Genomic DNA, 15,577 nt, shown 5'->3' on the forward strand with positions numbered 1-15,577 from the left:
TCTGAAAACATTTTCAGTTTCCCTCAATATGAGAGGCTGGCACATATCAATCTTGTTTTGGAGAATGCCAATACTGGGCGCTTGTTTTTAAATTGTCTGTCTGTCTCTGTTCCATGAACACTGGTGCCAGGAACACCCTGTAGCTGATTGTGTCTGCAGTTCTTTAGACTCTGTTTGCTTGTCTGGGTAATGTTCTATTTGCACTTCTTTATTTAGCACCCAGACAGAAGATGTTGACTACTGGGACAGTGTAAATAAATCAAATTAATTCTTGCAGCCTGGTTTGATTTACAGGAGCAAACCAACTCTCACTTTGCCTAGTAATGTGTACAAGAGTTTAGGGGCCTTTCCCCTAGATTCCTTTGGCTCCTGAGCAGCTGCTGGTCACAACAGACACACTTTTGTGCCACTGGCTAATCCAACCTTCCAGGAAGACATGGATTTCTTTGAGAATTTCCGTATTACCTGTGGAGCGTAGCCTGCTCATTAAAATGTCAGACCATTGGTCCAGCTAGCCCAGCATTATGTACACTGACCGTTAGCAACTCTGCAGGCTTCCGGGCAGGGACTGAACCTGGAACCTTCTGCATGCAAAGCAGGTACGCTACCACTGAGCTGTGGTTACTGCCTAATATGATTAACTATTTCATAGATGAGCCTTATTTTGGTACAAGAGCTGTTGTGCTGAGACGGTGGCAGAATCTGGCCTTTCAGCAAATCTACAGTGTCAATGGACACTTGTTTCTGTGAATTTTTAAAAAAACCTAAAATTGTACTTGACCTATTCAGTAGAACAAATTTGGTGCTGTACTGGCATAAATAGTTGATGCCTTCTCTGCTTCAGGTATTCTGGGGCTTGACCCAGGAACCTCATGTTCTGCTTGGGAAGACAACCTGGGTCTCTGTGTTATCATGCTTCAGACCCCTTTAAAGTCCTGTTGCTGGGTTACCTTGATCTGAGTACAGACGTAGAAAAGGATGCCTATTTAAGCAGATGCCTTCATGAAGCAGAGTTTATCCAGCAGGTACTGTAGGTGGCGAGCCATACCTGGAAAGTATGCTTGGAGGGTGTAGCATAGCACTGCTATGTCAAACAGGCAACTGTAGCACCAAGCTGCGCTTATTTAGAGTGGCAATAGCCAGTCCAGGGGGCTTTATATTGCTTGTCAGTCACAGGGGTGATGCTACCTGGTAGACAAGAGTCGTATGCTTCAGGCTCCAGTTTGCTGCTTCCAGCTTCTTCACACAGTCCAGTTCTAAATATATGGTTGCTTGTAACCTCTTCTAAAGAACTCTTTTATTTCTTTTACTTTTTTAAGACATGTGCTGATAGGTGGTACATCTTTTTGCTGTCTGTGTAGCCGAGTCAAGGTATCTGAGCGCCATTGTTTCACTGGTTTTCACTCTGGAAAAGAATCACAGCATTTTTAGAATCCCAGTTGGGAGATTGGGAGAAGGGAGTCATGGAAAGTCTTGGGTGGGAGAACCTTATAACAAAATGAGTGCAACATGGTACAGACACTATTGGACATGAACTACATTTTATTTTAGTTCAAGATGATTTGACCAATTTTTGGATTCCAGACATTTTTGGAAAATGCCTTGTGAAGTGTGTGTGAGAGTGTGTGTGTGTGTGTGTGTGTGTAATGTTGCTTAACCTGTCCATTTTTTTGGAGAGTGTTTCCCCATCTGTGTACTCGCTTGTTGTTTTATCAATACGCATTGTCAGTGTCAGCCTTTCCTAATCTGATGCCCTCCAGATGTGTTGGACTGCAACTCCCATTGTTTTCAGCCAGCATTGTGATAGCTGAGAATGATAGGAGTTGCAGTCCAACACATCTGGAAGGCACCAGGATGTGGAAGGCTGGTCAGTATGCTACAAAGCAGGAAATCAGTATGCTACAAAGCACCCCTGCCCGCAAAATGCGAAGTCGGTTTGGGGAAGGGACAGATGGCTTGCAACCATGGGAAACTCGCAGCAAATGGAAAACATCGCAGCAACATGCCTCCTTGGAAATCTGCATTTTCCGGGAGAAAACGACAGATGACTGCAAAGTGGTGACTGCATCATCTATCCCAAGGGACCTCAATTCGCAGCCGCCCTGGAGTAAAAGGCTCGTGTAGATGGGGCCCATAAGAAAACTGAACAGTTGGTATCAGATGTATTAAACTTTTCTGTGATGTTTCTAGGCCCTAGTTTTATAGGTGCAACCAGTCTTGCTTGAACTGGGAACTCAGGTGGTATGATCCAGGGTTGTAAAATCTGCACCAGAATGGTCGGAGAAGGTAGACGTTGGACTTATCTCTGCTGTACTTCAGGACTACCATTGTGGATAGTCTGAGGGTCATATTGGAATAAACAGATAAGCAGGGTCATGTGACAGAAGGGGCCTCTCCCCCCTTTCCCCCAACTGCTGATTGTTTAGTGTTTTCCTTTTTTTATATATTTATGCCTTCCCCCCTTTTGCATTTGACCCCCCCACCACTGGGATGTGGCCCCCAGGAGCTTCTCCAGAATTAAATTTGGCCCTCAGGCTGAAAGAGGTTCAACACCCCTGCCATAAAGCAATTGATAGCGGAAGCCTACATTTCTTTACTCCCTTCTCAGGCTAAGAGCCTGACCCCAGTTCAAGTGTGAAGCAAAGGATAATCTATTTCCAGAAAGGGAAAAGTAGCTTCTGCCTTCACTTCCTTTATTGGAAGAGAAGCTGCAGAAACCTTCTTTTCCAGCAACCACCAATTGTTCCCGTCTCGGATTGCATGGTGGCACAGAAGCACTATCGAATTTGGGCTGGTTGAGGCAGTTTTGTTGTTGATTCAGAAGGCTTATGGTGGTGACACAGTTTAAGAACCCATGGTCTAGAGGTTTTTATGACCCTGTCAGACTTTTTAAAATAAATGGCATTCCTGGGTGTTTTTGGCAGCATGTTATTTATTTCTCTGTCATTGTTTGTAAAACCAAAGTCTGATTCCAACTTTTGATTTCTAAAATGTTCTAAAGCGTCTTTGGCAGTACTTCCGGAAATCAATACATTCTACACAGCAGATATGATAGCAAGTAAATTTGTTATTTGGAGGAAGCATCTTATTTTCCTAGATAGAAAATATTAATTAATTACAAAATATTAGTGCTGAGAAAATGTGACATCCTCATAATAAAAATACTAGCTCGAGAGAGGCTATGCAGACTGTCTGTGCATATCAAACGGGAAACACGTTTATATTTACTGTACAATGAACTGCTCAGAAAAGCTCACAAACACCGTCCTGCAAAGGGCTCTTCTCCTAACTCTGTTGTTTGGCCAGCCTTGCCTGAAAGGACTATGATTTTTACAAAAAATGGCCACCAGCCAGATGGATAAGAGATTGATTTTGCTGGTGGAAACACCCCAAACCACGCTTACATTTGTTCCAAACAAGAGTAACAATATCCTTTCCCCAACCCTGATAGCTGTTTTGTTTCGAACAAATAGCCTTGTTAATATAGACTCCAAATGAACAAATAAGGGACAGAATTAATGACACTATCATTTAACTTTGATAGGATTGTGAAAACCAGGAACGGGTCCTATAAAAAGCAGATTTGTTGTTCTGGGTTCTTATGTTTTCATCTACATATTGTTTGACATTTGTCATAGTAAACATCAGTGTTGTAGATGTTTTATAGAAAAATTCATACTATGATGACTATGTTTTGGGAAAAGGGGTTCGTATCTGTTCTAACAGTATGCTGTTCAGTAGTGCAGTGGCAAATTCAAAAGTGCAGTGCAGGGTCCCTTCATGATGGTCACAGCCACACCCCCTCACAACCACATCCCCTTCTAAGATTATACAACTTTGTAAGATTATACAATAAAAATGAGGTTTCAGTCATTTTGGAGTTCTGTTGAGTGATGAATGCAGGATGAGGGCATGTCTTTTTGAGATTCAGCAAAAAGAAGGTAGTAATAGCTTCCAGAAGTTCCAATTGATCACCCACAGTGCCAGAAACACATCTTGTTATATTCTCCCTAGAGCAGCAATCTGGATTGTTGATCACTGTTTTGGTTTGTTTCAACATTCTGTGGCCTTTGTGACCACTGACTTCATAGGGTTTTTTTTCATGAGTCCAGAATTCATAGTTCAGTCATCTCTTAGGTGTTTTAGTTGAATCCAGACTTAGTCATGCTTAGAGTAGACTCACTGAAATCAGAGGACCTTAAGTTAGTCTAAGTAGTGACTAACTTTTCCCATTGATTCTAGTGAGTCTACTCTAAGCAAGACAAAGTCTGGATCCAACCCGTTATGTGGCCATCTGAGCAATGTCTCAACCTTGGGGAAATCACAGTACACAAAAGCACTCCTCTGGACCCACAATCTCTTGTTTGAGAAACAATGGCTACAGCTACTGCTAATGATGATATCCTCAAAGCCACACAGCAAGGGCCAGCTCAAGACTATGATGGGCCCCAGAGTAGCTGTCCCTAGTGATCCTCCTACTCTGTCCCTAGTGATCCTCCTACTCTGTCCCCAGTAGTGAATTCACACACAACATACACACATATATACAGAGAAAGAGTCAACAGTGTACAATAATAATGCAAAAACCATTTTTCACTACATACTTTAGTGGAAATCATCTTCCATGCTTTCCTGGAAGCAAAAGACTTCTATCTCTTCCATGGTAGAAAACATAAATACAAACACAAGCTTCTCCTTTTACAAAATACAGTGCAGAGACACAGAAAACACACATTGATGCACTCTCTCATACACACACACACACACACACACACTCAAGAAAGAGACATAAACTGACTCACTGCCTCTTTCAGATGCAACAGTGAAACAGGCTGTTTTGTTATTATAGAGAAATCAAAGAGGCCTGTTAGGAATTCATGAGTGTTTATACCCCATTAACTTCTAGAGCCTGCACCTGCCTTTTTTAATGCAACCTCCTCAAGACCATGTACTGTACAGTGGCACAACACAGACTCCACCTTCCCCAGTTTCCCTCTCACTAAGCACACAGGGAAAAGCAGAAGGAAAAACACAGAAAGGCTGCAGGAGCTTTCTTAGACCCAGCCTTCCTCTCCTCCTCCTCTCTCTTCCCCCCTTCCCTTTCTTCCTCCTCCCGGCTGGAGCTTTTGTTTTTCTTCCCAGCTCTCTATTTCCACATGGGGCAAGGGGAGAGAAAGGCAGGAACAAGAGGAGAGGAAGGAAGGGAACGGAGGAAGGGGAGGGTACAAAGTCGGGTGCGCTCTCCATGCAGATAGCCAAGACGAAGGAGGGAAACATACCACACAAGCCCCCAGCTCCCTTTCTCCTTCCCACAGCGACTACAGCTCTCTCACCTCGTTGTTGTTGTTGTTGTTCAGTCGTTAAGTCGTGTCCGACTCTTCGTGACCCCATGGACCATAGCACACCAGGGCTTCCTGTCCTCCGCTCTATCCCGGAGTGTGCTTAAGTTCATATTCATTGCATCGGTGATGCTATCTAGCCATCTCATCCTCTGCCGTCCCCTTCTCCTTTTGCCTTCAATCTTTCCCAGCATCAGGGTCTTTTCCGGGGAGTTTTCTCTTTGCATTAGGTGGCCAAAATATTTGAGCTTCAGCTTCAGTACCTGTCCTTCCAATGAGCACTCAGGGTTGATTTCCTTTAGGATTGACTGATTTGACCTCCTTGCAGTCCAGGGGACTCGTAAGAGTCTTCTCCAGCACCACAGTTCAAAAGCATCAATTCTTCGGCGCTCAGCCTTCCTTATAGTCCAGCTCTCACAGCCATACGTTACTACTGGGAAAACCATAGCTTTGATTATACGAACCTTTGTCGGCAAGGTGATGTCTCTGCTTCTTACTATGCTGTCTAGGTTTGCCATAGCTTTCCTCCCAAGGAGCAAGCATCTTTTAATTTCATGGCTACAGTCACCGTCTGCGGTGATCTTGGAGCCCAAGAAAATAAAATCTGTCACTGCTTCCATTTCTTCCCCTTCTATATGCCAGGAAGTGATGGCGCCAGATGCCATGATCTTCGTTTTTTAATGTTGAGTTTCAAACCAGCTTTTGCACTCTCCACTTTCACCCTCAACAAGAGGCTCTTTAGATCCTCTTCGCTTTCTGCCATTAGGGTCGTATCGTCTGCGTATCTGAGGTTGTTGATAATTCTCCCAGCAATCTTAATTCCGACCTGTGATTCATCCAGCCCGGCGTTTCTCATGATGTACTCTGCATATAAGTTAAATAAGCAGGGTGACAATATGCAGCCTTGTCGTACTCCTTTCCCAATTTTGAACCAATCGGTTGTTAGGGATGGTGGAGAATTCTGCCACAGATTTCAGTGAGGCCGAATGCACTGGCATTCGGCCCCCCAAAATTTGTGGTGGAACGGCCCACCCCCCCGCAGATCCCCCCCGGGATGAGACTTACCTGGGGTGGATGTTCCAGATGGCGGCGGCTGCGGCAGCGGTGGCTGGTCTTCTGACCAGCTGCCGCCGCCGCCATTTGCAGTCTGGTCTTTTTATTTTTTTACACATAGACATGATAGGCTACGTAAAGACTTACGTAGCCTATCACATCTGGGTAAAAAAACAAAACAAAACCGCGTACGCAAATGGTGGCGGCTACGGCCGCCACCATTTGTGTTCCTTATTTTCCGCCGTCTTAGTCTACGTAAATATTTACGTAGACTATTACGGCAAAAATAAAGGGGAACGCAAATAGCGTAGTGGGCGCTATTTGCGTTCCTTTTTGATTCACTGTTTTAGCCTACGTAAATATTTACGTAGACTAAGACGGCGAAAAATAAGTAACGCAAATGGCGGCCGCCGTCGCTGCCGCCATTTGCATACATGGGTTGTTTTTTGTTTTTTTTAACCCAGACATGATAGCTTACGTAAGTCTTTACGTAGCCTATCACGGTTGAATACAGGGACGCAAACGGCGGAGGCTATGGCTGCCTCCATTTGTGTCCCTGCTACCCGGCTCCTGGCGGAGTTGGCCGGCGGCTCCGCGCAATCCCCGTGGAGCCGGCCAGGCAGGACTCCAGGGGGAGGGATGGAGCGCCTCCCCCCCTTGAGGATTCCGGGGAGAGGGACGGAGCACCTCCCCCCCACCGCGAAGCAGATCCGCGAAACTTTCGTTCATCCCTATCAGTTGTCCTATGTCCTGTTCTTACTGTTGCTTCTTGACCCTTGTACAGGTTTCTCAGGAGACAGGTAGGGTGGTCTGGTACTCCCATCTCTTCAAGAATTTGCCACAGTTTGTTGTGATCCACACAGTCAAAGGCTTTACCATAGTCAATGAAGCAGAAATAGATGTTTTTTCTGGAACACTGTTGAGTGTTCCAAATTTGTTGGCATATTGAGTGCATCACTTTAACAGCATCATCTTTTAGGATTTTAAATAGCTCAGCTGGAATACTGTCATCTCCGCTAGCTTTGTTGTTAGCAGTGCTTCCTAGGCCCGCTTGACTTCACTCTCCAGGATGTCCGGCTCAAGTTCAGTGACCGCACTATCATGGCTATCAGGGAGATTAAGATCTTTCCTGTAGAGTTCTTCTGTGTATTCTTTCTACCTCTTCTTAATCTCATCTGCTTCTGTTAGGTCCCTGCCTTCCTTGTTCTTTATCATGCCCATCTTTGCACAAAACGTTCCCTTGAGATCTCCGATTTTCTTGAAAAGATCTCTAGTTTTTCCCATTCTGTGGTTTTCCTCGATTTCTTTGCATTGTTCATTTAAGAAGGCCTTCTTGTCTCTCCTTGCTATTCTCTGGAACTCTGCATTCAGTTGGATATATCTTCCCCTTTCACCCTTGCTTTTCACTTCCCTTCTTTCCTCACCTACTTGTAAAGCCTCATCAGACAGCCACTTGGCTTTCTTGCATTTCTTTTTCTTTGGGATGGATTGAGTTGCTGCCTCCTGAACAATGTTATGGACCTCCGTCCATAGTTCCTCAGGCACTCTGTGTATCAGGTCTAATCCCTTAAATCTGTTCCTCACCTCCACTGTATATTCATAAGGGATATGATTGAGGTCATACCTGAATGGTTTAGTGGTTTTCCCTACGTTCTTCAATTTAAACCAAAATTTTGTGATAAGAAGCTCATGATCTGAGCCACAGTCAGCTCCAGGTCTTGTTTTTGCTGACTGTATAGAGCTTCTCCATCTTTGTCTGTAAAGTACATAATCAATCTGATTTCGATATTGACCATCTGGTGATGTCCATGTGTAGAGTCGCCTCTTGTGCTGTTGGAAAAGAGTGTTTGCTATGATAGCGTGTTCTCTTGGCAAAACTCTATTAGCCTTTGTCCTGCTTCATTTTGTACACCAAGGCCATGCTTGCCTGTTATCCCGGTGATTTCTTGACTTCCTACTTTAGCATTCCAATCCCCTATGATGAAGAGGACATCTTTGTTTGGTGTTAGTTCTAGAAGGTGTTGTAGGTCTTCATAGGGATGTACAAAAGGCACTTACCTGGTCCCGCAGCTTGCTTCGCGGTGGGGGGGAGGCGCTTCGGTTCTCCCCCCGAAGTTCAGGCCAGGGGGGGAGGCGCCCCACCATGCCCAGCCGAAATTCAGGCCGGGGGGGGAGGCGCCCCGCCTCGCCCGGCCGAAATTCAGGCCGCGCAAAAAAAAAAAAGAGCACACGCAAATGGCGGCGCCCATGGGTGCCGCCATTTGCATACACACTTTTTTTTTCCCCCCAAAGTCACCCGTGATAGGCTACGTAACGATCTACGTAGCCTATCAAGGCTGACTTTGGAAATCTAGCCGTGATAGGCTACGTAAATTGTTACGTAGCCTATCACGTTTTTTTTTTTTTTACTTTATTTTGTAATGGCGGCGGCGGCGGCAGCAGCCGGTCGGAAGACCGGCCGCTGCCCCCGCCCCCGCCGAACCGCTGCCAAACCGCCGCCGGGACCCGCCGCCGAGAGGGACATTCGAGGGAGGTAAGTCCCATTCTGGAGGGGGCGGGGGGTGGAGAATTTCACTGCCAATTTCGGGGGGCCGAATGCCAACGAGATTCGTGGAGAAATTCTCCGCCATCCCTAGGTCATCATAGAACCGATCAACCTCAGCTTCTTCGGCCTTAGTGGTTGGGGCATAGACTTGAATTACTGTGATGTTGAATGGTTTGCCTTGGATTCGTACTGAGATCATTCTATCGTTTTTGAGTTTGTACCCCAGTACTGCTTTTCCCACCCTTTTGTTGACTATGAGTGCTACTCCATTTCTTCTAAGGGATTCTTGCCCACAGTAGTAGATATAATGGTCACCTGAATTAAATTCGCCCATGCTTGTCCATTTTAGTTCACTGATTCCCAAGATGTCGATGTTCAATCTTGCCATCTCATGTTTGACCACCTGCAGCTTACATTCCATGTTCCTAAACAATATTGTTCTTCACAGCATTGGATTTTCTTTTCACCACCAGACACATCCACAGCTGAGTGTCCTTTTGGCTTTGGCCCAGCCGCTTCACTCTTTCTGGCGCTACTTGGAAATACCCTCTGCTCTTCCCCAGTAGTATATTGGACACCTTCCGACCTGAGGGGCTCATCTTCCAGTGTCATATCTGTGTCATATCTTTTAGCCTTGTGATAGGGGTTTTCTTGGCAGCAATACTGGAGTGGGTTGCCATTTCCTTCTCCAGTGGACCACATTTTGTCAGAACTCTCTGCCATGACCTGTCCATTTTGGGTGGCCCTGCACGGCCTAGCTTATGGCTTCACTGAGTTACGCAAGCCCCTTCGCCACAACAAGGCAGTGATCCATGAAGGGGCTCTAACCTCGTAGCCTTCTGCTAACCTGGTGCCCACAGCCGCACGGAGCTGCTCCGGCTGCTGTCGACAGCAGCAGCAGCGCTCACTCACAGCTTCTCAGGCTGTTCTAGCTGCCTTCCCCACAGCAGTAGGCTGGGAGTGGGAGGGACCTGGCTGAAACCTGGCTCCAAAAAAAGTCCTGGGTTTTCGTCCCAGCGAGACTCCCCACCGCTGCAACCCTGAAGCTGCTATACTTATGGTAGATCTGAAATGCCCATATATAGGTACTTGCAAACTACAGAAGGATATGTCTGTGTTTTGATACAGCAACTCATCTGTTGGTCTAAAACAGTGGTGGGGAATCTGAGGCCTAGGGGCCAAATCTGGTGCTCTTGGGGTCCCCCAATGGCCACTCCCCTTTTCCTCCAGCCACCAATTGTTTGTTGATTTCCTGGCTTTTGTGCAGTTTTTTCCCCGTTCTAAAAGGTTGAAAGGCTTCTCCTCAGGCTGAGTTACTGGGCACTAAGAGCTGTAAGCTACGAGATGCTGGTATTTTGTGTATTTTTGATGGCACCCTTTCCCCCTTCAGCCTTTGCCTTTGCCTTGGGCTATGCCTACCACTGGAATCCAGCCCCCAAGAGCTTTTCCAAATTTGAATTTGGCTGTCAGGCTGAGAGAGGTTCACTCCTGCTGGTCTAGGACCTAAGTTATGCTCTTGAGGACACCGCCGAGGCAGCAAATCTGTCCCTTCCCGTGGTGACTGAAGTATTGAAGGTAGCATGGGGGCTAGTTCCCCAATTGTAACCTACTTACTTTCTCCAATACAAGGAATTACTGCCATTGATTTTCACATGGCAAAATAACTGGCTGGTTTTAAAAATAAAATTGGGGGGGAAGGGGAATCAATCACTAGTCTCTGCCACTAGTGTCCCCAGTGTCTGGGGTTAGGGTAATTTTTCTTCCCTCAGCTGTGTCCCAGATTGCACACAGTTTGCTCCACAGAACTCAAAGGAAGCGCTTGACTGGTTTGGGAAATGTAAGTGAGCTGCATTGGGGATCCAGTTGGGGTGGGCCTGAAATCAGCCTCCACTCCTTTTTCTCAGGGCCCCCAACAGGTTTTGCCTATGGCCCCAAAATGTGTGTCATCCTGCTTTTGTATAGGGGAAAAAAGCAAGCTTCTATTTTCTGGGGCACCATTAACTTTGTTAGCAACAATGCCTGGTCCCCAACAATATAAAATATTTTTATATATTAAATGGAATATCTACTAGGACTGACCAGCCCAAATTTCTTGAAATTCAGCAAAGGGGAGAAAGCAAAAAAGAAAGGGGGGGGGCAAAATTAGGGACAATTTCAGGGAGTTGAAAACCTCAAAAGGTTATGGGGGCTTATTGCATCCTGAGTAGTAGTGGCATTTGTGGGGGGCACTGCCTCTTGTGCAGTATTAGAGCAAGCAGTGGAGGTTCTCTCTATCATTTCCCACTCAGATGGCTCCATATGTAGCACTGCTTTGGGGCATTCTGGGAAAACCCTGGCAGCCTTCATTGGCAGCTGCCATTTTTATTGTGGCTCATCCACTTCCAGAATCTCCCAGAACGATACCACATCTTGGGAATTCTGGGGAAAAACTTGCAGTCACCACAATACACCTTGTTGTGGCTGATATATTTTTGTTGATTTTTTTCTTGCTTTCTTTTATCTTGTTTTAGGTTTTTACTATATACTGCTTAGAGATTATTTTTTAATAATAAGTAGTTTAGAAACATTTTAAAATAAATGAAATGAAATATTTTTAAAAATGAATGTCACTGGGGGCATATAATCCCCCCCCCCTAACCTCCTTGTCCCAAACAATGTAGCATCTGAAGATTCTGGTAAAATATGGTCGCTCCTGGCTGGTAGCTTCTGAAAGGAGCTTCACCACTAGGGATGTTGGAGAAATCTGTTTAGAGTGGTGGAGTTTGACGAGTGTTCCTAGGTTTGACTCCCTGGTCTGCATTCCAGTTCCTGCTGTGGCACCTAGCTTGGCCTGCAGCGACTCAGCCCAGTTTGCAGATTTTCCAGGCATTTTGTGTATTTTGTTTCCCGCAGGTTCTGCAATTTGCACAAATTTCTGAGCAATTTCTGCAAATCACAGCCAAATTTACACATATTGCTCAGAAATTTGAGCAAATTGCAGAACCTGTGGGAAAAAATGCACAAAAAAGTTCCTGCAAATCGAGTTGTACACCCTGCAGAACTCTGGCGAGTTAAAAAAGAACGAGATTTCCCAGTGTTGGACATCCGTACTTCACCACAACCCGGGTTAAATTTTCCATCCACCCCTTTAATTCCCCCCACTTCACTGAAATGCCCCCCTTTCATCACCCACAGGGTGACAAAAGGGGGGTGCATTTCAGTACAGCTCTACATGGTGTTTTTTAGGCTTAGGCAAAGGGTTTACTATCATATTTATTATATATTGCTTAACTATATATTGCTCTAACTATTTATTGTTACTGGATCTTAACAATGCAGCTACAATGTTAGAGGTTACTATTTTTCTGTGAAACAAACATCAAATATCGTTATAATTTTAAAATTATATTTAAAAGAACAATAACAATGACAACTAATATTCTTAATGAAAATAAATTTCAGTAACTTTGGTTGTAATAAAACTAACAATTCTCAGGCCTTCTATATAGAACTTCTCAGAGGTTTTACCTCAGAAGGTAAATGTTTTAAGCATTCAGTGTCATATTTCGCTTCCTATTTTATAATACAGTTTTATAAAATGGTAATGATGAGACCTGATAAAATAATAATGATAGATTAGATTTAAGGGCCTTGAGAAGTTTTTTTTTCAACTTTTCTCTTTTAACTGCAGTGTTGTTTTTGTACTGCTACCCCATCTTTACTAAATATGGCTTTTGAAATGTAAATTGTATCATGTTCAGAGATGCAACTGGCATCTTCAGCGCTGTCTCTCTTTGCATTTCAAAGGGTTGTACGGTCACACTTTCCATCTTGGCAAAATTGCGAATGTTTCCTTCTAGATGTCTCCTTTAATGTTCAGAATCAATCCCTACTAAATGGGGCTATGTGTATGCATGTACACGGATTTGCTCTTATTCCCTGAATGTTGTGAACCATGCTGTTAGTTATCAGGAAACATCTTTTCCTTTTTTAATTTCTCAGCTTACTTGAGGGGAAGGGGAAGCCCAAAGAGAACACAGAAGACAAGTGACGACCCCATTTGGCTGAATCTGAAAGAAAGTGAGCAAGCAAAGCAACAACAAAACCAATGATGTTCTCTGAACAGAGGATTAGAACTAAATTTTGAAGAAGAAAAACCAACACATTTTTAAAAAATGTGTGGAATGACTGCTTTCCTTTACTGGGACACCGTGGCCGAAATTCTTTGGCAGGACGGTTGAGTGACCTGCACTTGCCACTTGAATTCGACGTGCATCCTTTTTACCTAGGGCTCAAAGGACCTGGGAACAGGTGGGAATTGGATTATGCCAAATGCTGGATTGGGGGGAAGAAATGGACATTGACAGGCGAAGATGGAAGTAACTTGACAGCTTCAGCCCTAGAAGTTGCCTTTGGAAAGGACAGCTTAAGACTGGAATCACAAGCTTTACGTGGAAAGCAGTATGCAGGAAGCTGGTTTCCAGGCCACAAATGCTTTCACAGGTAAGGACTTTGCTGTGATTTCTAGACAAACTGTGTTTTCCTTGGAAATTAATGTATTTGTGTTTGTATACAACAGCCCCTTCTGTAATTTGTTTTGATCCTGATCATGGTATGACATATGGACTTGTAAACTATCTGCTGGATCCTTCAAAAACAACATCTGTGTGCAGGCACAACCAATGTACAAGCATGTTTGTTCTGAGGCCCCTTTCCTCAGGATCCTTAAATCTCTGAAAGTGTCTCGCTCGTTCAAATGAGAGTTCTGCCACCTGTGTTTACATTTACATGCTAGTGTTGCAGTTTAAGGTATGCTTCTTATGAGACTTTTTGTACTTGATTATAATAATGAGGTGTACACATGTATCACATTGATGGGCCCCTTCATGTTTTTCCATTTCTCTTTAATGGTCCAGCTAGAAAAAGTATTATACTTCTGTGCTATGTGGGCTAAGCGTGGAGAATGGAATGGGGAACTACCCCTGTGCTCAGTCCTCCAGCCATTTTTATTCAGATTTGGCAGGAAAAATAGTAGAATGCAGTAATTTCCATCTACTTTTCTGAAACATCACTTGGAGAATTTGCCTTCCCCACCCCAAACTCTGGAAGACTTGTGCAGTTCACCTGGTTACTTGGATCTGAATGCTGCAATCCATACATTTATACTGTAGTAATCAATATGCTGTTGAATAAGTGGATTGGGAATATAGGTATTACAGACAAATCACCCACCCTGTCAGTCAGAGTTTTCAGCCTTTGTTTTCTTTTGTTGGCCAGAAAGGCCTGGGAAACTATGAGCAACAGCATGTGGTGACCCTCTGGACGTCAGCTGAGGGCACTTGGAAAAACATGTTGGTTTTACAGTGTAACTTGTAAGCTCAGACAAAAATTCTTCATATGTGGGTGAACTTGGCAGATAGGTTTCACTTCTTTAAATGCTCCATGTTTTAAATTTGTGGTTTGCTTCTCTGTTTGTTTGGTTCAGGGTTTTTAGGAACCCTACAATAAAAGGAAATGAATAGCATGCAAGGTTACATTCTTTAGTTCAGAGCGTGCTCTGGTGAAATTCTAGTAGAGACACCACTATAGTCTAGATACATTGCTCTAACAAGCTAAGAACAAATAGAAACTGGTTGTAAAACTCAGCTAGAATTCTGTTGTTAAAAAACAAAATCCTGACAATGAAGATCTTGACATGTTGTGTAGGACCATAGCAACACAAATAAGTACGAAGTATCTGATCTGCTTTGGTAAAAGCGTGCCAGCATTTTAAAGAATGCCCATGAACTATGTCACATTTTTGCAAACCCTTTTAAAAACTGCACTCCTCTGTCTTGGTCACAGTTTGGTGCTCTGCTACAGTCCCTCTCCAGACCATTATGTTGCATATCTAGGATTACCAGCTTTTTGACCAGTCCTTGCTTCACTGAGCCTTTAATAGCAGCTGGGTCTGCAGATATTAGCAGTTGACCATTTTGATCTCTACACTGTGAAACAACTTAATCTGTTTATCTCCTTAGGGGTAGCAGATTCACTCCCGCTCACCTGTACATACTGCAGGCACATGAGCCTCAAGCCTTCAGGAGAATCCTAGAAACTGAAGTTAAGACATATGTACTATCTAAGGCAAGAATGGGGAGCCTCCAGCCCATGGGCCAGATACAGGCCCTACGGTTCCCTATCCAGCCTGCCAGCTTCTTCCCCATGCTCTGCACTCTCTCCTCTCAAGGAAAAGCTATTATTTCCAATCAGCAGCTGAGCCATATTTCCTGATAAATGTATATAGGATTGCAGCCGTAGTGATGGAACAGTACTTTTTATTATTGTAGCCACTTATATTTGAGATGCAGAGGGCAGTAACTGAGGCCCAAATCAAGCCTTGTTTATTCTTTAGCACTGAATTTATTATGGCTCTTCAGTGTATTTATTTATATCTGGTAAAATAATGAACAATTTATTTTTAAATCAAATTTGTTCTCAGTGGTCATTAATCCAGGCAATTTTAAATCTCTTAGAATGACTGTTCTGGAATGTCAGCAGTCATAATATGCTGTGTTCACATTGCTAAAATTTCTCAAAGTCCAATGTATTAGAAACACACCCATATAAGAGAGAAAGACTAACAACGGACTATTCAAAAATATATTAAGGTAAATGTTTC

At 44.0% G+C, this 15,577-nt stretch overlaps 1 protein-coding gene across 4 annotated transcripts in view; it reads left to right on the forward strand.

The window, feature by feature from the left end:
* The window catches only part of LDLRAD4 (low density lipoprotein receptor class A domain containing 4), a 439,787-nt gene that overhangs the window by 165,500 nt on the left and 258,710 nt on the right, over window positions 1–15,577 (forward strand). For all 4 annotated transcript variants that reach the window (XM_084849936.1, XM_084849937.1, XM_084849938.1 and 1 more), the window contains one exon: window positions 12,919–13,419. In XM_084849936.1, the coding sequence (XP_084706062.1) occupies window positions 13,380–13,419 (40 nt within the window). In that variant the 5' untranslated portion in view covers window positions 12,919–13,379. The remainder of the gene's footprint in view (window positions 1–12,918; window positions 13,420–15,577) is intronic.

Source organism: Heloderma suspectum, chromosome 4 (assembly GCF_057233095.1).
Source record: "Heloderma suspectum isolate Gila_16-S chromosome 4, 16-S_ref, whole genome shotgun sequence".
NCBI classification, from domain to species: Eukaryota; Metazoa; Chordata; class Lepidosauria; order Squamata; family Helodermatidae; genus Heloderma; species Heloderma suspectum.